We start from the raw sequence: 26,305 nt of genomic DNA, 5'->3' as shown, positions 1-26,305 counted from the left end.
TTACCAGCATATAAGATGCCCTCCGTATTTTTGTAGAATTCATCTCCTACTCACTTCCATTGCATTTTTTTAAAGAAATATTTCACTGAATTTTAACCATAAAAGTTAATGAATGAAATAATTAACAAATAATGTTAAAGAATTTTCCTCAATACATTCTTTAGTTGATTTTAGCCATCACTTTTGGGGCCATGCAAGAGCAGAGTCAATATTTAAAACTAGAATTGAACCCCTGTTATAGTTGCCAGCAAAATCGGAAGGAAATTGTGTTGTCCTGAACATGTGTGGGGGACATACAAGGGGAGGATAAGAAATGGGGATGCTTTGTAAAAATGTGTCTCACTGGAAGAACAGACCATTCTTATTCCAGGTTAGTGAACATAAACAGTGAGAAATAGCAGCAAAATGTAAAGCAAATGTGTTATGGAAAATATTTGCAGAAAGTGCCACATCCTTAAATAATGACCGATTTAACGACCATGCAATGTTCTCCTGCAACAACAATACACAATCTTATCTTCAAAGCAAAACACCTTGTGACGAGATAGCAGCAAGTTCTGAAAAAGGTTCTTGTTAAAAATTTCTTCCAACAAAGTTTTGTAATTTTTCACCAGATTTAAAGTGGTTTTCCATGCTGGTTACAAAAATTGCATCCATTTTTAAAAGAAATTAATAATAGAAAAGTTTACAAGTGTTTAAAATTATGTAATTTTAGCCAATCAGTAACCTCTGTTGCCAGGCATCCGAGAAGCTGTGACTGTTTGTCCCCAAGGCAACAACAAACACAAAACTACAAGTCTTGGCCTCAAGCTTACAGCAGAAGACACTAGTCTGAGGTGACGTACAGTGGGACTGAACTGAAAACAATGTGGTTAGAAAAGAAACATCTTCAAAGGATGGCTTCTAAACTAGGTGGAAGACAATGTCTGTAATAGCAGCTATACACATGAGAGAGTAGACAGAGCTAATAAAAAAAATGCTCATCTATATCAAATATAGACGACCTGATAAAATAAATAAAGAAACCTCTTTTCTAGCATCTAATTCCAGTTGTGACCAAACTAAGAGTACAACTGACCTTTCACAGATGGGAAACAATGACCTGAGTGTAGGTCAATGAGTCTGTGTCAGTTGTTACACACATCAGTGGAGCTTTAAGAGTCAATCCCAATGAATTGTGTAGCAAGCTGAGATCAAAGGGGGCAAGGTTGCATATATTAATGGAAGATACTAAAATTACCCACTTCTTTTTCAGGTCAATGCATTAACGTGGAAAAGTACTTGGGTCTACTTGTCTTAGCTGATCTTGTTAACACCTGTGAATGCAAACTGAAGAAAACTGGGGACTTTATGCTGTTTGTTTGGAAGCCTTGAAGTAGCCAGCTAAACCCTTTTGACACCCAACCTGCTTGAGACAAGCCCTTCATTCTATGAAAGTTCATCTGTATAAACGATTTCAACGAAAACTTTCATAACCAATGTTCCCAACACCAGCTAATGAATAACAATTCCAAACTTTAACACAAGATTTTGCTAATATAACAATATGAAAGGTTTTAATTTAATTTAAATAAAAGCATTTGAAAACAGTGATATCTTTCAGGCAAAAAAAGGCTAGGATGGAAAGAGTTAAGAAGCCAGATTGTCAAATATCTGGCAATCAACAACATACACTGCAAAATACAACCTATTGAAACTCTATATAAATACATGTAAAAATCATCATCATCATTAAAGGTTTATGTTCTATGCTGGCATGGGTTGGACAGCTTGAGAGGATCCGGTGAGTCCAAGGACTGCCTCATGATCCACTGTTCATTTAAGCAGGGTTTCTATGACTGGGTTCCCCTCTTAAGGCCGACCACTTTACAGTATGTAATAGATGCTTTTTATATGGCACCAGCACTACCAAAAGCAGCATGCAGCCTGCAAGACTCCAAATCAGACAGAGGTGGCTTTATGCTAAGAAACAAAGGGTTAAATAATGAGAGAAAGAGTGACAGTAGAAAAGATTTCTTGTTGTAGAGGAACAACATGGCTTCTGGCAGTTAGAAGAAAGGATGGGAATGGTCAGGGTGAAACTAGAAAGAAAGATGATGATGATGGTGGTGAAGATAGTGGTGACAAGGTGTTTGGCTGAGCCTCAAGGTATAAGGTTAATAGAAGTGAAGAGAGTGTGTGGGGGGGTGCAACAGTGTATGAGGGGAATGAGTGAATATAATGAACAAAGAACAAAGGATGAGAAGTGGGGGCAATTGATGATGCATGAGGGTGAGAAAAAGAGAATAATAATGATACAGTAGACAGGAGAAGGACGAGAGAGAGAGAGAGAGAGAGAGAGAGAGATGATATGTGATTGGAGAAATAGTGAAAGACACATGGTGGTGGTGGAGGAGGAGGAGAGATGATTAGGTGGCTTGGAGGAGGGTGAAATGTGTAAAATGTGGTTGTAGAGGACAGTACAAGGATGAGCAATGGCTATCAAGTGAAATGCTTCCCAGCAGTAGCATATGTGTTATATGTATATAAAAAAACTATCATTTTAGTGATCGCTTTTCCATGCTCACAGGGGTCAGACAGAATTTGTTGAGGCAGATTTTTTATGATCAGATACCCCTCCTGTTGCCAATTCTCACCTCTTCCCAAGCAAGATAAGGTTTCCCCATGGCCAAACATGTTATTACAGAAGACTGAAAACAAAGGACATCACATGTATGATAGTGATACCAACTCTGTCTCTTTCGCACACACGTGTGTGTGTGTGTGTGCGTGCGTGCGTGTGATTATAGATAAACTGAAAGTGTTTGCATAGAGGCCAGGCCTTGTGTACCTACACAGACTGTCTTGACACCTCAGCACAAGACCCACATACTGGCAGGAGCTTTTTGTACTTTTGCTATCAACTTATGGAGTAAACACCTAGGCACAGCGATAGAAACCATTTCAGATATTGGGATGGAGCTTTCAAAATGGGACTCAGCATGTATCTCACCATTTTCCTCCATCTAAACACAATGAATTGTTCATGGGTAAGGACAAAGTACCCACCACTGAATAATAATAAATAAATAACACCAATTGTAATGTTATGTAATAGCTTCACCCCAACACATCTACAGAGAGTTATCAGCTTTGTTTGGGAAATGAAGGAAGGCAGTTTGAACATTTGCGAACACACAGGAATGAGAGAGAACATTAAACAATTCTAAATGACAATAAATAAGCGTTTCTACAATTTATTTTCCTGAATTTAATTTAACTTTTAGGATTGTATGTGTATCAATAAACATCTACTTGAACACGAAATGCATGAGGACTGGGAAGTCAAAGAGTGAGGGCATCTTTGTGGGACACTCTCTGAGTGTGTGTGTGTGTGTGTGTGTGTGTGTGTGTGTGTGTGTGTGTGTGTGTGTGTGTGTGTGTGTGTGTGTGTGTGTGTGTGTGTGTGTGTGTGTGTGTGTGTGTGTGTGTGTGTGTGTGTGTGTGTGTGTGTGTGTGTGTGTGTGTGTGTGTGTGTGTGTGTGTGTGTGTGTGTGTGTGTGTGTGTGTGTGTGTGTGTGTGTGTGTGTGTGTGTGTGTGTGTGTGTGTGTGTGTGTGTGTGTGTGTGTGTGTGTGTGTGTGTGTGTGTGTGTGTGTGTGTGTGTGTGTGTGTGTGTGTGTGTGTGTGTGTGTGTGTGTGTGTGTGTGTGTGTGTGTGTGTGTGTGTGTGTGTGTGTGTGTGTGTGTGTGTGTGTGTGTGTGTGTGTGTGTGTGTGTGTGTGTGTGTGTGTGTGTGTGTGTGTGTGTGTGTGTGTGTGTGTGTGTGTGTGTGTGTGTGTGTGTGTGTGTGTGTGTGTGTGTGTGTGTGTGTGTGTGTGTGTGTGTGTGTGTGTGTGTGTGTGTGTGTGTGTGTGTGTGTGTGTATTCCCACACATGCACCGAGGCAATGACTAGTGACTGAGACCTTTGGAAATATGCTTGTGCGTGAGAAGACCCGGCAAGCCAAATGAGACCATAACCCGTGGCCTTTGCCAGGGGTGTAGCCAGCCCACTTATGCATACCTTTCCTTCATTGGACACTAAACTCTGCTTGTGAAGACCTGTTGGGGCAAGTGAAATCGAAATCGTAATTGAACCAAATTCGATGACTGGCACTCGTGCCAGTGGAGTGCTAACAGTACCGTCTAAGTGTGATCATTGCCAGAACAGCTGTCTGGCTCCCGTGCCGGTGGCACGTAAAAAGCACCATTTGAGCTTGATCGTTACCAGTGTTGCCTTACTGGTACTGGTGCCGGTGGCACGTTAGAAAATCATTCGAGCGAGGTCGTTGCCAGTGCTGCTGGACTGGTTCCTGTGCAGGTGGCATGTAAAAAACACCATTTTGAGCATGGCCGTTGCCAGTACCACCTGACTGGCCCTTGTGCCGATGGCACGTAAAAGCACCCACTACGTTCTTGGAGTGGTTGGCGTTAGGAAGGGCATCCAGCTGTAGAAACTCTGCCAGATCAGATTGGAGCCTGGTGTAGCCATCTGGTTCACCAGTCCACAGTCAAATCGTCCAACCCATGCTAGCATGGAAAGCGGACGTTAAACGATGATGATGATGATATATGCGTATGTAATTTTCTTTTTATTTGTCCATATTATTGAAAGAAAACCAATTTTCTCCCCATTATTTTCCATCTCATTTCCTCTGCTTGTACTGACCCCATCCCCTGTGAAAATATGACTGAGTTGACTGACTGACTCCAACAAAGTGACATACTCAACCTCATGTCAGGTGTAAGGTGTTCCTGTCATTACTCAACGAAACGAAAGTCAGTCACGTGTGTATGCTTAAACAAACACACCTCTCTACTATCATTATCTAGTATTCTTCACACTAGCTTGTATGTAAGAAAAATGTGAATTGCTACAGCACGTTTGGACTTTGTAGTCATAAACAGGGTAGATGGTATCTCAATTAAGTTGATTAGGACCCCATGCTAATTACAAAGAATTTCAATGGTTGAGTGACTACAGTTATTGGACTGACTACCTACCTGCTCATCAATTATTAGAAGTTCAAATCTGCACTACAAAACATTGCCACAGTTCACCAAACTGCTTTGGAGGTGGATTAAGTGCAAGAAGATCATTTGTAAATAGCTGTTGTTTAGATAACATATCTATGTTATATTTATATATAACAGAGCATGTGTTAAGAGAAGCAAACAAGCAATATTTTTATGGCTATGAAGGTAATCATAATCGCCAGCTCTTAAAATCATTTTCCCATGCTGTGATATATTGGGATAGGTTTGTCATGCAACCAAACTTCAACATGGTTTGATACTTGTGTTAAGTCGAATGTTCTCATGTTTCCTTCTTTGACTGCTTCTTCCTCGACCCACAAAAGGTCTTCTGCTGGTTTTACCACCAAAAGCCCAAAGACCTTTATGTGCTAGTATTTGACTAGGGCTTAACCCTTCTGTTACCATATTCCTGCAGACATACACTGCCTTTGTCTCAAACAGTTTTTAAAATGAAGAACTTAGCAGAATTGCCTGCCAACAAGAATGCTGTTTCTGCAATCTCGTGGATCATTTTTTTAATCTTATATTTGAAAAGGGGAATCTTTCTTGAAACATCCTAGAAGCATTAAACACCCTATATAAGGCAATGCAGTATCTTTATTTTTATTTATTGACACAACTTTTAATATTTTACCTGACTTCTCACCTACACTGCTTAAAGACTCAAAATATATTTACACATAGTAATGCTTCAAGCAAATGACAATACTCTTTTAGTAAAATAACTCATTAATTAGCTGGTTTTTGGAACATAAATTGACATGAAATTTAAGGGGTGGTATGAAGCAGGTTGGCAACAAAAAGATTAATAACATAAAGCAAGGAAAAAATACAATTCTATAGAATAGATTAGCAATTTAGCATTGCCAAAGGATAAGGCATCTATTTCTGATAGAGATTAAAGAACCCCGTAAGCTGTCCGGACACAACTTAGTGACTTATGAGATGGTAAATACAATGTCTTCTAAAAAGATCCAATTCAGGGTTTGTGCTTACAATTTACAGTAACTCAATTTATCACAGATCAAATGTTATTCCCAGCTGATCAGATACCAACAAGATGACATGTGGCATATAAAATATGTAGAATATATTACAACATGTGAACAACCACGGGTTTCAACTAACACCTGATGAACTGATAGCTAAACACTACATCATGCTCATTTAGTTATTTAACTTCTCTGTATGTATGTGAAGGGCCACAGCTGATGCACTGGAACCTAACCAAATACTTAGCAATAATAATAATTTAAGCAGAAGGCCAACAATTCTAAAGGAAAGATTAAGTTGATCTTTTATCAACTCAAAACCTGAACAGATATCAAATGAATCAGGAACATTCGCTAATGCCCATCTCTTCCTTTGATATTAACCCTTTCGATACCTGCTCAATCTGAGACTGTCCCTGGTTTAAGTAATGCAAGCTTCTTGTTTTAAAGCAAACTAATTTGAAACTTTCCATCTTAATTCCATTTTAATTTATGTTGCACACACCAATTTCATGAACTTATTTTGCTAAATTCTTCACAATTTTCAAAACCAAGTGAAACAAAGGCAGAGTATTTCAGCAGAAATATGAATTATTTGGTACTTTATTTTACTGACCCTGGAGTGATGAATGGCAAAGATGACCTTGGTGAGATTTGAAACACTTGACAGCAATAACAACCAGGTATTTCAAGTCTGTGAAGCCTGGCAGTTTTGTAAATTCTCCCATTCAGCTGATCAGTAACTAAATGTCAGAGTAACACAACCCACCTGTCAGTTATCTGTCAGTAATAGATCTTGTCCAGGTGACTCATCTGTCTCTATGTGAAATACATTTTTATAATAGAAGGAAAAAGGTGTATCTAATTAACAAGTCACTAACAAATTCACACGCTGATACACATTTCATCTGCACTCATTTCTCCTTCACCTTATACATATTTATGTACATTTTTATACATACATTTGTCCCACCCCTTTCTCTCTTTTACACACACACACACACACACACACACTTGTATACATGAGCATTGAATGTGCATAAACACTGGTATAAGATGCATATGCTATATACGACAACAATCATCATCACCAGTTAACATGTTTTCCATGCTGGCATGGGTTGGACGGTTTGACTGAAGATTGGCAAGCCAAGAGGCTGCACCAGGCTCCAGTCTGATCTGACAAGGTTTCTACAGCTGGATATCCTTCCTAATGCCAACCACTCTGAGAGTGTAGTGGGTACTTTTCACATGCCACTGGCATGGGGGCCAGTCAGGCAGCACTGGCATCGACAATGCTCGAATGGTGCTTTTTACGTGCCAGCGGCATGGGTACCAATCAGGTGGTACTGGTATCAGCCATGACAATGATTTCACTTGACTCAACAGGTCTTCTCAAGCAGAGAGAGAGAGAGAGAGAGAGAGACAGAGAGATTATATATACTTAGATACATTCACACGAGTGCGTATGCATATCGATATGTGCTTATTTTACATGTATGCATGTCACTTTATTATTTAAGCATTGTGGCCATGTTTTTGCCAGTCAGTTTTAGATCATTGTCTGCCAATATATTCAGACATTGTGATTTTGTTGTTGGAAAACTTATTGCAGTAAAATAAGATTTGATATCAATTTGAGGAACATTACGAAAGAAAAGAAAAAAAAAAATCAATTTGAAAAGACTCTTTCAAATCTGTCTTTCAGACACGCCTGTTTTCAGAATTGCCAAGTGCAAGCATACCATTATCCATCCATACACTTCTCTCCCACAATATCTTGATTCTCTCTGACATACTGTCTAGCAATCTGGAACATTCCAAGTCCATGATCTTCACGCTGTAGGACATTGGCAAACATTTTCCTTTCTGCTTCTGCCCAAGCTAAGTAAACCTGACATCTAGCTTCCCTTTTAGCTATCAGATATGGTTCTTTGCTACCCCCACTTTTTCATTCTTTCAACACTCGTCTCCCCTCTTTTATGGCCCTGTCAACCTCACTGGTCTACTACCACGTCACTCTTGGTCTGGCCAAGGCTTTGCTCCTTGGCATCTATGCAGTTCCTGCTGACAAATTCCACAATCCACACCCACCCAAGATGCCATGTGGTGAGATAGAACTCAAAAGTTAAGAAGCAAATGCTGAACCAACATTGGCCGTGATTGTGGTGGCCTTACAGCCACCACATTTCTGATGAAATGCTGAAAAAGTATATTCTCAGTTAATGGAAAATGTAGAAAATGAAGACCTGGGGCCACTTCCCCACCACTGATTTGCCTTCCAGCTTATGATTACTGATGACAGTTGGGGAGATATGATGTGTCATTTTTTTATAAACACTTGTCAAATTATGTTCAGTTTCTCTGGAAGAGATGGAGATGTGCATTAGAAGAAGTTCCCTTCTAAGCCATGTAGTGATGGGTTCAGTGCTACTACATGGTACCGTGTGCAAACATCATTTAATATAGCTCTCAGGTCGACCAAAGCTTCGAAAGACAGAATCTGAAAGAAGCCTGCTATATATGGATGGATGGATGGATGTGTGTGTGTGTGTGTGTGTGCACGTGTCAGACAACATATAGAAATAAGCATCACCATAATGCAAGGGGTGTCCCATATTCCCAGTTCAATGGGTGAACATGTCTGGTCGTGAGACCCTATCATTTTTATTTGAAATGGGTGAGAGATGGCAATAGGAAAAGTAGCCAGTCATAGACAATGTGCCCCTTGACAAATTCCATCTGGTCCCTATTAAATATGGGAAAGTGGACATTACAATGATAGGGATGTTTCTGCTACTTTATAACCAACAAAACAAGTGCTCATTCTTAAATCTTGAAATGTATCAGGAGTCAGAAACGATGATGCATATGTACAGTAGTTCAGAGAATGAAACACACACATACACACGACTGAGTGGACAAATGAAAGAAAGTGGCACTCAATGCATTTGATAGCAGTTCATATATAATATTTAATAACAATTTGACTCAGCTTCATACAACTTAAAATTTTGCAGGCTCGTCAGATAAAACTGTCTTGTCAGGGTCTAGAGAAGAGATTCTTCTCTGGATACCTGATGAAATAGCTGTCTTACAAACCTACAAAACTAAGTTCCATGGAACTAATTCAAACTGTTATTAAATAACACACACACACACACTATCTATATATATTATTTAATAACATTAGGTGCAGTCCTCTGGCTGCCAGCACCTGTTGAATCATCCAACCCATGCCAGCATGGAAAATGGATGTTAAGTGGTGATAATACGAGCAGTTTCTCTCTCTCTCTCTCTCTCTCTCTCTCTCTCTCTCTCTCTCTCTCATTTTCCTAAGTCTCTATGATTGACAATTAAACTACATCAATTCAATGATTAACAAAAGGGAGCCAAGTTCTCTATTCATAGACTTCAAGTCTATGAATTTATCACTTTTAGACTTTAACCATTCCTAAATCCTTTTGAAAGCCAAATCCATTTGTGACCAACCCTGATTCTCTAGTTTTAAAATGATCTAAATTAAAATAATCTTCCATCAAAATTTCATGCTAATTTATGTCCTAAAACACCAGCTTAATAATGACAAAATTATTTCTCTAAACTCATTATTTTCAAAATAATTGAAAGAAAAGTAATGTATTTCAATGGGAATTTGCTAATAAAAGGGTTAATAACCTATTCTTGTGAGATATACCCCACTCTCCAAAAAAGGAGAAGTAGAACAATACCAGCTGCCTACGTTGACCTATTTACAAAAGTTTATTGCTTAACCTTAGCAGCTCCCATTTCTCAGTGAACCATCATTCAGTCAAATTGCTTTTATTTTTGTGAAAGATCTAGAAACATCTCCCCCTCTGCTCCTCTTCCTTGCACTGTCCTTCCCAACACAACATTGCTCCCTACTTCCTTCACACACACAGGGAGAGGGAAAAAGGATGGAGGTACAGGAGGGCTAACAAACAAGAAGACATGATCTGCATGTTTTCATTAGGAAAAAAAAAACCTTCTGTAGACATTTAACATAAAAGAGGACACTTGTTTTTCAGTCTAACCTTAAGCTAACAAATCACTCCCTCTCTAACTTGTTTTGTTTATTTCTTCTTCTTCCTCCTCCTCCTCCCGTTCCCCTCCTGACCGATTGCCCTCCCTTCCCCCACCTCTTCTAAAAAAACTAATTACTTTCCCTCTTTTCTTTCTAACCCCCCCCCCCCTTATCCAACCAGATCACTTTATTTTATGGCTGCCTTCTCTGTCCCCTTTGCCAATCCCTTCTATTTACACCACAAGATAAAGACTGGCGAAGCACGTGGGTGGGGGGGGGGGCGACAAAGGTAAATATAACCAAATTGTCTACAATTGGTCTTTGTCTTAGCTACCCCCAGCCCCTGCCTACCACTTGTAACTGATAGGATTGTTAGCAATGATAGGGATTCAGAAAGGGACAGAGAGTGGGAGAAAAGTAGAGCTCAGAGAGAGAGGGAGGGAGGGAGAGAGAGGGAGGGAGAGGGAGGGAGAGAGAGGGAGGGAGAGAGAGGGAGGGAGAGGGAGGGGGTGAAGGAAAGAAAAACAGAGATAGAAAAAGAAGGAAACATTAGCGGTAAGACAAGAAAGGGGTTAGAGAGAGAGAGAGAGAGAGTGAGAGAGAGAGAGAGAGAGAGAGTGTGAGAGAGAGAGAGAGAGAGAGAGAGAGAGAGAGAGAGAGAAAGTGAGAAAGGTAAAAAGAGGTGATGATTGAATAAGGAAACTGATTACTCAACCGGCAAGAAACAGTAGCTAAATGTCCTTCAAATCACACCCTACAAATTTCAAAAGACGGACACATCAAATTATACAATCCAAGATAAGCCATGTTTGAAGTAACAAAAACAAAAACAAAAAAATGGTAGGACAGTCACAGAGTGAATTGTCTCTGATCAAAAGATTACTGTTATTGGGGGCAAACAACATACAGCCAGAGGATTCCAACAACAGAGCTGAACAAACTTGTCTAGAAAATTCTTCATTTTATACTGAAGAAATTACACAAAAGAACTGTTTCCAGAAACTGATGGCATCGATATTGAGATGCTCTGGCATTTCATCACCATCATTTCTATATTCTTTCCAGCTACTTCCACCCATCCTTATGCAGGGTGGCCATGTATTTCCACTGAAGCAAGTTCCTCTATCATACTTTAGCATCTCAACACCTGAATAAACATGTATGCACACACACACACACACACACACACACACACATTTAGAAGAGTTTGTTTTTTTTCTCTAATTTTTCCTCTTCTTTCTTGTTTTGTAGGTTATTTGGCAAGCTCACTAGTGCCAGTGGTATGTAAAGAGCATCCAGTCCACACTGTAAAATCTTTGGCATTAGAAAAGGCATGTAGCTGTAGAGACCATGTCAATGAGAGTACAATAGAGTACAATGCAGTCTTTGGACCCAATAAATTCTATCAAACTGTCCAAGTATGGACGTTAAGTAATGATGATCGAAGTTTGCACTTGAAAGAAATTAAAGCTGGAAAAGTTAATAAAGTGATTCATATACCAAATGTTACTGTGCCAACATCTTTACAAGCGGCTGGTCATTGTCCTTGTATCCAAGAAAAAGCCATCATGAGAAAGAGTGCAGTGAATAGATGAGTGTATAATTAATCTGTGAATGCTTCATTAGATTGGCAGATGTGGTTTCTCTCAATATCATCCATGGATTTTGACAATGCAATAAGAAACCACTCAAATATTACTAAATTAAGTCTGAAGTGTTCTTCATTTCTACAGGCAATTCCAGCCCCACCCCCATGCTAACCCATAACCCCATCTATAGTGTGATTGTAGTATTGCATAATATGTTTGATAACAAATGGGAGATGGGGGAAGGGGCTCAATTATACACAGCCATGATTATCAAACAAAACACTCCAGTGTTATTTTTAAAACATGCTATATCCACTTAATGTCAAAGTAAAGAAAGCAATGATTAATTACAGGGAACGGAAGCAAGAAGAAGGTCAGCGGCTGCGCTCCTCCTACTCTTGCACTACTTTCCTACCTGTTGTGGTTTAGTCAACAACACCTGTTGTAAAACTTTGCTCTCAGTACAATTCATTATTGATGCAGAAATGATGAAAGTTTGTTGGAGAACATCAGTGATGGAAAAAGCTAAATAGACTTGGGAAGGTTTTGAAATGGAAACTTATGAAAAGAAACAAGAGTGCATTGCAAACCTAAATGATCTGAGAGAGAGAGAGAGAGAGAGAGAGAGAGAGAGAGAGAGAGAGAGAGAGAGAAAGAGAGAGAGAGAGAGAGAGAAAGAGAGAGAGAGAAAGAGAGAGAGAGAGAGAGAGAGACTTTGAATTGGAGCAGAGTCAAACTGTGACAACCGATGGAAACATTAAAATGATGAGGAACCAATTTCCCATTTAAAATGTTTCATCCTCCTCCTTTTATGTCCATCTTCCATGCTGGCAGGGGTTGGAAAGTTTAATTGGATCTGATGGGCCCAGCGACTGCATTTGTGCTGCAATGTCTACTTTGATATGGTTTCTACAACTGGACGACCCTCCAAAAAACTAATCAATTTACAGCATGGACTGGGTGCAGTTTTGTGTTTTTGTGTTTTGTAGCACCAGTACTAATGAAGCAGCCTTGCAGCTTGAGTGGTTGGGGGGGGGGGGGGGGGGCAGAACAGATTTTGGATCTATTTTAAAACGGGGGCCACAGTATTTTCTTAACGAAACACTTTGAAACTTGGAACACTGGTAGAATGTGTCATATAAAACATCTTTTTCTCTTAGTCTTCTTAAAAAAAAAAAGAAATCCCTAAGTTATTCCATGTTAAAGTTGTCGTATTTCTGTAATTTCAACCAATCACTGACATCCATTCAGCCGATATACATTAAGTGCCGACTACATAAACAAACGATTCTGAAACAATTCTATCGGTGATAAAATTATTATTTCCTTGTCAAAAAATGGCTGAAGCATATTGGCAGTAGCTAATAAACCTTTCTATTATAGGCTAACCCTCTAGGGTTAGGGTAAAACAGCAAATTTAAAAAGAAATAAGCAAATAAAACGAAGAAAAAAAAAAGAAAATGAAAAAAGAAAATTTAAAATGAAAAAAGCAAATAAAACGAAGCTATGGAGATTAAATATGCTTTACACCGCTTAATCAGCCAAAGGAGTAAATGTAAACAACTGAATACTTGTCAGTGATTGGTTGAAATTATCGAAATAAGACAATTTTTTACATGAAATAAATTCGAATACAAAAATATTTTTCTGTTCTATAACACAAAATAGATAAGTATACGAAGTTTGAAAGTCTTTCGGTACCAAAAACACTACGTAAAACATTAATGAAAACTGTGGCCCCCGTTTTAAAATAGATCCCAGATTATTATTTTTTTTGCTGTAGAGAGAAGGGGTGCATGACTATTTTACATTGAAAGTGATTGGCTGGAATTGGGAAGAGATAAAATAATGGTGATGAGGTGTCTGGATGGACCCTCAAGGTATAAAGTGGGCAGAAATGGGTGGAACCAGGAATTAGTGGGAGTAGGGATAGGGGATGTCTGATAAATGCAGAGCAGCAAAATAGTAATGATGGTATGATGATAGACTAGTAGAAGAGGAGGAGGGGATGGAGAGAGACAGACAGGGGGTGAGAAAGATGATGTACTATTGGGTAACAACACACTCATAATATATCAGGTCATTAAGAATGAAATGTCCAATTTTGAACTTCAAGTATATTTTACTTTATCTCAACAAAACTTCTCAAACCATCAACATACAGTGCACTAATTCGCCACATCTTCACGAAGCATCTCACTGATGTTTCGAGCTGTCTGGGATGCAGTGGTTCCATGACAGAACTCATATTCATAAACAACACAAATTTTTTATCTATCCATGGGTTCACAAAAATTGATTTACAAGAGAAAACTCACAATTTAATCAGACACCATGAATGGCATTTCAAAAAGTGATGATGTAACTCTTCAATGTTGTAAAACAAAGAATTGTCAGGACAAAACATTAGAGTTAACGACTGTCAAACTTGATGCAAAAGAAAATCAGACGTTTCCTTCTTAATGACCCTATATATATATATATATATATATATATATATATATCATCATCATTGTTTAACGTCCACTTTCCATGCTGGCAGGAGTTGGATGGTTTGACTGAGGACTGGTGAGCCAGAAGGCTGCACCAGGCTCCAATCTGATCTGACAAAGTTTCTACAGCTGGATGCCCTTCCTAACACAAACTACTGCAAGAGTATAGAGGGTGCTTTTACATGCCACTGGCACGAGGGCCAGTCAGGCAGTACTGGCAACAACCATGCTCAAATAGTGTTTTTTATGTGCCACCTGCACAGGAGCCAGTCCAGTGGCACTGGCAACGACCACACTCAAATGTTGTTTTTCACATGCCACCGGCACATGTGCCAATCCAAAAGGGAGAAGGGTAAGTTTTCTCAGACTTAATTGGCCAATGCCTAACCTTTAGAGGTCAACAGGGACAAAGACTGACCTGCTGCAGACATCTCTATGCCAATCAATGTAAGCAAAAGTAAAATTCAGACTGGGAGGTTAGGGTACCACAAGTCTATATAATAGTAAACGCCTACAACAGAGAGGATTCTGTAAAAGGTTAACTAAGAAACCAAGTATAATAATGTTAAACCAAGCAGCATCACATCTTAGGTTGGCACCAGTTTTGAATGAAGTGATTTCTCTAATGTTGAAGGGCTTTAAGAAGTTGATCAATATTCCTTAAGAAGTTGATCAATGTTCCTTAAGAAGTTGATCAATGTTCCTTAAGAAGTGTTCCTGGCAACGACTGAACACAGGCAATAATCCTGTGTTTATTGCTAGAAGTGAGAAAATTCCACTTAGAAGTCAGACCTTACCATTCTAACTCTTTCATTACCCTATTCCTCTTGAAATACACTGCCGGAGTTTCATTTTTTGAAAATAATGAAAACTTCAGTAAAATAACTTTGTACGCAATTTTGATGGAGGGTTTTAATTGAGATAATTTTAAATCAGGAAATTTGTTCACAAAGCCAAGAACAGTCTCAGGTAGGTTGGTCTTCCATGAATTAAAGTGAGATTAATAATTTCAAAATGAGACTTTGTCACTTCTAAGTGAGAACAGTAAATTCAACATTATTTGTAACATTGACAATAGATTTTGTACTTAACTGTAAAACCGTGTGTGTGTATAATTTTCATTCTTCCTTTTCCATGCTTGCATGGATCAGATAGAATTCATCGAGGCAGATTTTTCAATGCTCTTCCAGTCACAAAACCACACTTGTTTCCAAGAAAAGTAATATTCTTTGACCTTCATTTATAATACTTGCATGATGTCAACACAAAGACACACATATGTACAATGGGTTTCTTTCAGTTTCCGTCTAGCAAATCTACTCACAAGGTTGTGTTCATCCCAAGGCTGTCATAGAAGACACTGGCTAAAGGTGCCACACAGTAGGACTGAACTCAGAACCATGTGGTTGGGAACTGAACTTCTTGTACACACAATCACACTTGTAGCTATATATATATATATATATATATATATATATATATATATATATATATATATATAAAATGAATGATACGTTTCAAGGATGGAAATGATTCATAGCAAGAAGTAGGCAGATCTAAGCCATCGAGAGCTAACACCGAATCTATAATAAGACTTTTAAAAAAATATTGTGCAGATGTGTTCTCTACTCCTAGCAGTATCAATATCCATGTGTGTGTGTGTGTGTGTGCGCGCGTGCGGAGTATATTTGTGTGTATATTTGTTTATGTGTGCATGCGTGTGTGTGTGTGTGTGTGTGTGTGTGTAGTGACAATCTTGAAAACTGACAAGTAAATGTTTTAAGAAACCACACTTGTCTACTTGTGAATCTAGGTAAATATTGAATGTGGTAGAAGTGTAAAAAAGCCAACAACAGTCTGGCGGTGAGCCAAAGATTGAGCAGCAAGCAATCCGACTGCCAAAACGCCATTAGACACACTGCTGCTGCAGTTGGTAGTTTTTTAAAAGCACAACAAGAAAAATATACAAAAGAAGAAGAATAAAGAAATAATAATCTATATAAAACCTGAATATTTTTTTTTGAAGACATGCTCTAAACAGCCTCAATCAAAGATATCTGAGAGAGAACAACATCAAATGGTTTGGTTAATTCATTCTCCAACTTTTATCATTTGATTGAAGTTATTTAGAAGAGAAACGATCAAAACCAGAGAAGACATACACAGACACAGACACAGACACACACACACACACACACACACACACAATTGTATACTTTTTCAAGTTACATATTAAAATGTTCCTCAATATAATATTTCTGTTAATAAAAATAAGGTCGCAAATTTTGGCAAAAGGCCACTAATTTTAAGGGAAGGGGTTAGTTGGTTACATCAAATAATGATGATGATGATAGGAGGAACAGAAGGCAGACAGATAGCTACTACCTGTCTGACCTTGACAAGAGAGGGTGTCTTACATACAGGCTGTGAAAAACTAAAAGACCTCTCAGACAGAATCAGACACAGTCTAGTCTAATGAGTTACTTCAATCTGAGGCAGGAGAGATAATAATGAGAGAAGGAGATTACTTACTATATCTGTTGTTAGCACAGCAATAAAATAACCAGAGACATTGCATTTACTCTTTGTACAGCAATAAAATTACTAATAACATAATTAGATCTTCCAAAGGACACAATATTTCATAAAGCTTGTTTTCTTGGGTTTTTCTTCTCTTGGCCCTAAAAACTCATACCTGGTTTCCATGGTGTCCGAGTGACCGAGATGATAACGTTTCCCCTGAACAGATGCCAATCCAGAGTTCAAGGCCAACAAGTTTTGAGGGAAGGGGGCAACCCTAGTATTTGACTGGTACTTTATCAACCCTGAAGGGATGAAAGGCAAAGTTGACTTCAGCAGGATTTGAACTCAGAACATAAAGCATCAGAAAAATTGCTATTAAGCACTTTGTCTAACATGTTAATGATCCTGCCAACTCACTGCCTTTCATAGAGACAGTGGCCAGTCCTAATGGGTGAAGCAAGAGACAAACGCTCTCTCCCTCTCTCTCTCTGTCTAGATTGGATGTAAATTACAGGCCGGGATATCTGCTGCTTATTTTCTATACACGAGTAGAGCTGGAAGAAGTTAATCATTCATTTAATGTCTGAAACAGTTTGGCAGTTTATTTCCTGATAATGGAATAATAATGGAATACAAATTCAGATTCTGTGTAGAAAACTGAGAAAATGAAGCTTTAGCATACAAGTGACAATAGACAACTGAGAGAAGCCTGTCCTGCATATGTGTGTGCGTGTGTGTGTGTGTACCCTTTTGACATCACGTGATGGTTGTAAATGAGCAACACCATTATTCAAGCAATATTGTTCATTTCCAAGTCTTCATTGGAAGAACATGTCTGGTGATGAGAGAATGTTACCTTGCTCGGTAACAGGTTGGGGACAGGAAAATCTGCCTCAACATATTCCATCTGACCCATGATGTTGAATAATGATTATAGATATTGTATTCTCTCTTAAATGCAGTTTTGGCCTTGAGAGTAATGTCTGACTCCTCATCACATCATCTTCTTTCCAGCTATTTCCACCCACCCATATATAATGTGTGGTAACCATGTATCTCTTCTAGAGGAAGACACCTGTGCCTGTCCCACAATCATACTTCAGCCTCTCAACACCTGGCATAAAGCCACTGCCCTCTTCACAAACAACCCACTCAGGTGAGTCTTTCTCTTTTTCCTTGTATTACAACTTACATGGCAACCTCACTAGAGCCAGTGCCACAACGAAAAGCATCCAATAAATAATGTGGTTGATATTAGGAAGGGCATCGAGTCTTAAAAACACTGCCAAAGTAGACACTGGAGATTGCAATAGTCTTCCAGCTCTTTGGAGCCCATCAAATCATCCAACCTAAGCTAGTATGGGAAATAGACATGAAACACGTGTGTGTGTGTGTGTGTGTGTGTGTATATATATATATACATTACACACACACACATTTACAAGATAAAGAAATAGTATCTGTTATACAGTATTAAGAATAGAGGATAGGAAAATATAGGTTTCCAGCAAAGTATGTTAAATCAGTGATAAGGCTGAACAGAGAAAGCATCTAATTTTATTATCATTTGTGATGTGTGTGTGTGTGTGTGTGTGTGTGTGTGTGTGTGTGTGTGTGTGTGTGTGTGTGTGTGTGTGTGTGTGAGAGGTTCCTGATAATGATGAGCCAGAAGATCCCCACTGTGCTCTGTTTCTCTTGCATTGAGCCAATGAAACAAACTTCTTACACAATCACTTCATCTACTAGAAGCAGCAGCCAAAACTGCCTCAATACATACTCTTCTGTCTTAAAAATAGGAAAGAAGCAATGGACAATGCAGTCCTAGATACACCATATATGAAACAAACAAACAAAAAACACCAATAAAAATAAACAGCACGTTCATTTACAGAACATCATTAAACTTAGGTTTTCTTATGATTAAGGCTGACCTAGGAAGGGATTAAAACACAAAAACATCAATAAAACCCTTGAATCATACATCGAGATACGGGGGTGGGGTGAACAATATGGAGGGAGAGAGAGAATTCACATGGAGGTCAAGAGTTTGAACTCTGAAACAGTCTATTGAGTTTGTGTTGTCCATCAGAAGACAAAATATAATTGTTTTGCTGGTCTTTTTGTCAGCAAAGCACTGAAAAATAACTGCTTTCAACTCATGGTTATTATCATGTTCATTTGAAGGCCAAGTTTCCATGCTTGCATGGATCAGACAGAATTGGCTGAGGCAGGTTTTCTATAACCAGATGCCCTTCCTGTCACCAACCCTCAACTGTTTCCAAGCAAGGTAATTAATATGCCAGGCATGTTTTTCATGGAAGACTGGAAACAAACAGTATTGCTTATTTCATGGTAATGCTTGTTTACAACCATCAAAACAAAGAGGCACACACTCACACACACACACACACACACTCACACATTCTCTCTCTCATATATATCATCATCATATATCGAACCAAATTCGGCGACTGGCACCGATGCCAACCGTTCCTTCATTGGATACTAAACTTTGCTTGCAAAGACATGTAGGGGCAAGTGAAATCAAAATCGTAATTGAAGCAAATTCGATGACTGGCACCCATGCCAACCGTTCCTTCATTGGATACTAAACTTTGCTTGCAAAGACATGTAGGGGCAAGTGAAATCGAAATCGTAATTGAAGCAAATTCGATGACTGGCACCCATGCCAACCGTTCCTTCATTGGATACTAAACTTTGCTTGCAAAGACATGTAGGGGCAAGTGAAATCGAAATCGTAATTGAAGCAAATTCGATGACTGGCACCCATGCCAACCGTTCCTTCATTGGATACTAAACTTTGCTTGCAAAGACATGTAGGGGCAAGTGAAATCAAAATCGTAATTGAAGCAAATTCGATGACTGGCACCCATGCCAACCGTTCCTTCATTGGATACTAAACTTTGCTTGCAAAGACATGTAGGGGCAAGTGAAATCGAAATCGTAATTGAAGCAAATTCGATGACTGGCACCCATGCCAACCGTTCCTTCATTGGATACTAAACTTTGCTTGCAAAGACATGTAGGGGCAAGTGAAATCGAAATCGTAATTGAAGCAAATTCGATGACTGGCACCCATGCCAACCGTTCCTTCATTGGATACTAAACTTTGCTTGCAAAGACATGTAGGGGCAAGTGAAATCGAAATTGAAGCAAATTCGATGACTGGCACCGATGCCAACCGTTCCTTCATTGGATACTAAACTTTGCTTGCAAAGACATGTAGGGGCAAGTGAAATCGAAATCGTAATTGAAGCAAATTCGATGACTGGCACCCATGCCAACCGTTCCTTCATTGGATACTAAACTTTGCTTGCAAAGACATGTAGGGGCAAGTGAAATCGAAATCGTAATTGAAGCAAATTCGATGACTGGCACCCATGCCAACCGTTCCTTCATTGGATACTAAACTTTGCTTGCAAAGACATGTAGGGGCAAGTGAAATCAAAATCGTAATTGAAGCAAATTCGATGACTGGCACCCATGCCAACCGTTCCTTCATTGGATACTAAACTTTGCTTGCAAAGACATGTAGGGGCAAGTGAAATCAAAATCGTAATTGAAGCAAATTCGATGACTGGCACCCATGCCAACCGTTCCTTCATTGGATACTAAACTTTGCTTGCAAAGACATGTAGGGGCAAGTGAAATCGAAATCGTAATTGAAGCAAATTCGATGACTGGCACCCATGCCAACCGTTCCTTCATTGGATACTAAACTTTGCTTGCAAAGACATGTAGGGGCAAGTGAAATCGAAATCGGAATTGAAGCAAATTCGATGACTGGCACCCATGCCAACCGTTCCTTCATTGGATACTAAACTTTGCTTGCAAAGACATGTAGGGGCAAGTGAAATCGAAATCGTAATTGAAGCAAATTCGATGACTGGCACCCATGCCAACCGTTCCTTCATTGGATACTAAACTTTGCTTGCAAAGACATGTAGGGGCAAGTGAAATCGAAATCGTAATTGAAGCAAATTCGATGACTGGCACCCATGCCAACCGTTCCTTCATTGGATACTAAACTTTGCTTGCAAAGACATGTAGGGGCAAGTGAAATCAAAATCGTAATTGAAGCAAATTCGATGACTGGCACCCATGCCAACCGTTCCTTCATTGGATACTAAACTTTGCTTGCAAAGACATGTAGGGGCAAGTGAAATCGAAATCGTAATTGAAGCAAATTCGATGACTGGCACCGATGCCAACCGTTCCTTCATTGGATACTAAACTTTGCTTGCAAAGACATGTAGGGGCAAGTGAAATCGAAATCGTAATTGAAGCAAATTCGATGACTGGCACCCATGCCAACCGTTCCTTCATTGGATACTAAACTTTGCTTGCAAAGACATGTAGGGGCAAGTGAAATCAAAATCGTAATTGAAGCAAATTCGATGACTGGCACCCATGCCAACCGTTCCTTCATTGGATACTAAACTTTGCTTGCAAAGACATGTAGGGGCAAGTGAAATCGAAATCGTAATTGAAGCAAATTCGATGACTGGCACCCATGCCAACCGTTCCTTCATTGGATACTAAACTTTGCTTGCAAAGACATGTAGGGGCAAGTGAAATCGAAATCGTAATTGAAGCAAATTCGATGACTGGCACCCATGCCAACCGTTCCTTCATTGGATACTAAACTTTGCTTGCAAAGACATGTAGGGGCAAGTGAAATCGAAATCGTATTTGAAGCAAATTCGATGACTGGCACCGATGCCAACCGTTCCTTCATTGGATACTAAACTTTGCTTGCAAAGACATGTAGGGGCAAGTGAAATCGAAATCGTAATTGAAGCAAATTCGATGACTGGCACCCATGCCAACCGTTCCTTCATTGGATACTAAACTTTGCTTGCAAAGACATGTAGGGGCAAGTGAAATCGAAATCGTAATTGAAGCAAATTCGATGACTGGCACCCATGCCAACCGTTCCTTCATTGGATACTAAACTTTGCTTGCAAAGACATGTAGGGGCAAGTGAAATCGAAATCGTAATTGAAGCAAATTCGATGACTGGCACCCATGCCAACCGTTCCTTCATTGGATACTAAACTTTGCTTGCAAAGACATGTAGGGGCAAGTGAAATCGAAATCGGAATTGAAGCAAATTCGATGACTGGCACCCATGCCAACCGTTCCTTCATTGGATACTAAACTTTGCTTGCAAAGACATGTAGGGGCAAGTGAAATCGAAATCGTAATTGAAGCAAATTCGATGACTGGCACCCATGCCAACCGTTCCTTCATTGGATACTAAACTTTGCTTGCAAAGACATGTAGGGGCAAGTGAAATCGAAATCGGAATTGAAGCAAATTCGATGACTGGCACCGATGCCAACCGTTCCTTCATTGGATACTAAACTTTGCTTGCAAAGACATGTAGGGGCAAGTGAAATCGAAATCGTAATTGAAGCAAATTCGATGACTGGCACCCATGCCAACCGTTCCTTCATTGGATACTAAACTTTGCTTGCAAAGACATGTAGGGGCAAGTGAAATCGAAATCGTAATTGAAGCAAATTCGATGACTGGCACCCATGCCAACCGTTCCTTCATTGGATACTAAACTTTGCTTGCAAAGACATGTAGGGGCAAGTGAAATCGAAATCGTAATTGAAGCAAATTCGATGACTGGCACCGATGCCAACCGTTCCTTCATTGGATACTAAACTTTGCTTGCAAAGACATGTAGGGGCAAGTGAAATCGAAATCGGAATTGAAGCAAATTCGATGACTGGCACCCATGCCAACCGTTCCTTCATTGGATACTAAACTTTGCTTGCAAAGACATGTAGGGGCAAGTGAAATCGAAATCGTAATTGAAGCAAATTCGATGACTGGCACCCATGCCAACCGTTCCTTCATTGGATACTAAACTTTGCTTGCAAAGACATGTAGGGGCAAGTGAAATCGAAATCGTAATTGAAGCAAATTCAATGACTGGCACCTGTGCCAGTAGAGCACTAACAGCACTGTCCGAGCATGATCATTGCCAGAGCAGCTGTCTGGCTTCCGTGCCAGTGGCACGTAAATAGCACCATTTGAGTGTGATTGTTACCAGCATCGCCTTACTGGCACTTGTGCCAGTGGCACGTAAAAGCACCCACTACACTCTCGAAGTGGTTGACGTTAGGGAGGTCATCCAGCTGCAGGAACTGCCAGATCGGATATAGTGGGCTTCTTGCAGTTTTTGTCCATCAAATCCACTCAGAAGGCTTTGAACAGCCCAAGGTTGTAGTAGAAGACACTTGCCCAAGATACCAACCAGTGGGACTGAACCCTGAACCATGTGGTTGGGAATCAAGTTCCTTCCTCCATCACACAGCCCATGCCTGTACCTACTCTGACAAGAAGAGAAGGATTGTAGTCACAAGCTGCTACACTGAACAACGATGTGTGCGTGTGTGTGTGTGTCATCAAACACACTTGATCATGCTGGCATGGATTGGACAGTTTGACGGGATCCAAGGTGTACATTGTACTCCAATGTCTGGCCAGATGTTCTTAGCATCAGCAAGCAGCTTGCAAGACCCTGATAGAGGTGGGTTTATGCAAAGAGGATTTAAAGGAGGAGAGAAGGGGTCTGAGAAGAACAAGTTTCTTCTTGTTGTAGAGGGGCCACAGGGTTAGCCATATTTTGGAAGAGCGAGCAGGGAAGAGATAAAAATAACAGAGGTTGGGTATCAGGATGTACGTTCAATGCATGGAGTGAGCAGAAGTGAATGGAAACAAGTGTGCAAGGGTGGATGGCAGAGTCAGAGGTGGGAAATGAGTGAGGTGGTGGATACAATGCACTGAATGTGTGTGTGTGTGTGTGTGTCCGTAAATATGCGAGGAAGAGAGAGAGAGAGAGAGATGGATTATAATTATCATTAGATCTATCCATCTGAGGCCAGAGTGGAGGGGAAAAGAGATATAATATCGCAATTAATGATTTTTTTTTTTAACATATATTTACTCCAATTATCATACATCAATCCCTCCATCCAAAACACAGATATAAACGTTTTAAACAGTGGATGATGCAAGGGAAATAAATCTGACGGAACCATTTTATTTTCAACAACTTTTTTTTTTCTTTGCTTATGTTGAACATAATTTTTTTTAAAAGTCATGCACCAAATCTTAATTTTAAAATAACATCCCAGAAACTAAAATGCATTTAATCTTTAGAAATATTAAATCATTTCTGGATTTCAGAGTTTGGACATTTATCACTAATTAATAAATTAGTACCAAAATGCGAGAAAAAGTTTATCAGTATCATCATTTCTCAAGCTTGCTTGAGCGAAACAGAATTCATTGAGGCATATCTTTCTACAGCTGGATGCCTTTCCTGTCACTAATCTTTACCTGTTTTCAAGCCAAGTCTTAGTTTCCCATGGCCAGACAGGTTTTTGCAGAATATTGGAAATGAATGACACTGCTTGTATGACGGTGACACTCATTTACAACTATCATGCAATATGAAGATAAGAAGACACAAACGTTCATACGTTTGTGTCTTATCTTCTGACGGGCTTCTTTCAGTTTCCATCTACTACATCCATTCACAAGCTTTGATTGGCCCAGGGTTGTAGCAGAAGACATTTTCCCAAGGTGTGAAGCAGTGGGACTGAACCCAAAACCTTGCTGTTGGAAAGGGAACTTCTTCCCGACACAGCTAAACCGTTTCTTACATAGATACAAATCTTAGAAATGATATAAATTGGTTTTTTAAGAACTTACAGCCACTTTGTAGTAGTAGTGGTAGGCACTTGAAAACAGATGGTCGTTTAGTTCCCTGACCCACTACCTGACCAAAACCGTTTCTGACATGACATGCAGACATAACTAGTATTAAATAATCAACAGTGTACAGTAAGATCCATGATGGTAGAATCCAAGAAGTATAAATCTCCAATGGTAATCCAGGCAGAGTGGTGATAAAAGGAGATGAGGGTCCAAGAGAAGAGGGAGTTCAGTCATGCAGGTTCAAACGGGAGGTGGGGGGGGTCGATCAGAAATACAGAATATCTTACCTTTTCCTCAAAGGTCGTAGCAGTTTGGTGAATAGAACCAAGAGATACAAAATATCCTTCCAGGAGTCCCATCAGTAGAATAAGGTAGAATCCATCATGAAACTGTTTAAAATAGACAAAAAATTAATGAACTTTATTCCATTAATTTTGAAAATATAGAAGTGATTGAAATAATTGTTGTTGTTGTTGTTGTTATGCTGGTGTTGGGGAACATAAATTAACATAAATTAACAGGGATTTTGATGACAGGTTTTAATTTAGATCATTTTAAAGCAGATTTCATTTTTACCTGTTTTTCCAGATCTGTGACTTCTAGATTGACCTTTATCAGATGTTTGTTGACAAAAGAGATCAGAGTCTGCATAAAAAAACAAAAATTACATCACAGAATTATATTGAGAAGCAATCGGATGAAAATTCTAACACATTGTAAGCTATGTTAAAAAAACATCGAAAATTAACTTCAGCAATATTCATCATCATCATCATCATTTAATGCCCATTTTCCATGCTGGTATGGGTTGGATGATTTGACCGAGAACTGGCAAAGCGGAGGAGCTACACCAGGTTCCAATCTGATTTGGATGCTCTTCCTAACACCAACCACTCTAAGAGTGTAGGGGGTGCTTTTTACGTGCCAGTTAGGTGACACAGGCATCAGCCAGGACTACAATCCCACTTGGCCTGACAGCTTTTCTCAAGCATGGTATATTGCCAAAGGTTTCAATCATCTGTCACTGCCTCCACGAGGCCCAATGTTCGAACGATGCTTCTTATGTGCCACTGGCATGGGTGCCAGTGGCACAATTACAATTTCACTTGGCTTAACAGGTCTTCTCAAGCACAGCATATTTGCCCAATGTCCGAAAAGTGCTTTTTATGTGCCAGTTACACAACACTGGCATCAGCCACGACTACAATCTCACTTGGCTTGATGGGTCTTCTCACGCACAGCATATTACCAAAGGTCTCAGTCACTTGTCATTGCCTCTGTGAGGCCCAACATTCGAAGATCATGCTTCATCACTTTGTCCCATGTCTTCCTAGGTCCACCTTTTCCACAGGTTCTCTCCACCATTAGAACACGGCACTTCTACACACAGCTGTCCTCGTCCAATCCTTACAGATTTTTAAAACTGGATGCCCTTCCTGTCACAAACCCTCACCTGTTTCTAAGTAAGGCAATATTCCCCCCACCCCATGATCAAACATGTTTTTCATGGATTACTGGAAACGAAGGACACCGCTTATATGATAGTGACACTCATTTACAAATGTGTGACATCAAGACAAGGAGAGAGGCACACACACACACACACCTTTTATCTGTTTTGTTTCAATCATTAGACTGTGCCAATGCTGGGGCATAAACCTTGAAGGATTTTAGCCAAATCAATCCCAGGACTTATTCTATTGGTTACTTTTGTCAAACTGCTAAGTTACAGGGACATAAACATACCAACACCAGTTAAGTGGTTGTGGGGCACAAACACAGACGCACAGACATACACTCACATGTATACAATAGGCTTCTTTTGGTTTCTGTCTGCCATATCCACTC

At 39.6% G+C, this 26,305-nt stretch overlaps 1 protein-coding gene across 2 annotated transcripts in view; it reads right to left on the bottom strand.

Annotated features, from left to right (window-relative positions):
- Window positions 1–26,305, bottom strand: part of LOC106874672 (alpha-parvin-like) — a 109,195-nt gene that overhangs the window by 59,401 nt on the left and 23,489 nt on the right. For both annotated transcript variants that reach the window (XM_014922472.3, XM_014922481.3), the window contains 2 exons: window positions 25,034–25,102; window positions 24,745–24,846 (listed from right to left, as the gene is read on the bottom strand). In XM_014922472.3, coding sequence (XP_014777958.1) covers window positions 24,745–24,846; window positions 25,034–25,102 — 171 coding nt within the window. The remainder of the gene's footprint in view (window positions 1–24,744; window positions 24,847–25,033; window positions 25,103–26,305) is intronic.

This window comes from Octopus bimaculoides, chromosome 3, assembly GCF_046866305.1.
Source record: "Octopus bimaculoides isolate indiv1 chromosome 3, ASM4686630v1, whole genome shotgun sequence".
Lineage (NCBI taxonomy): Eukaryota > Metazoa > Mollusca > Cephalopoda > Octopoda > Octopodidae > Octopus > Octopus bimaculoides.
Note: the sequence above shows the minus strand (reverse complement) of the source record. Positions and strands in the feature narration are given on the sequence as shown.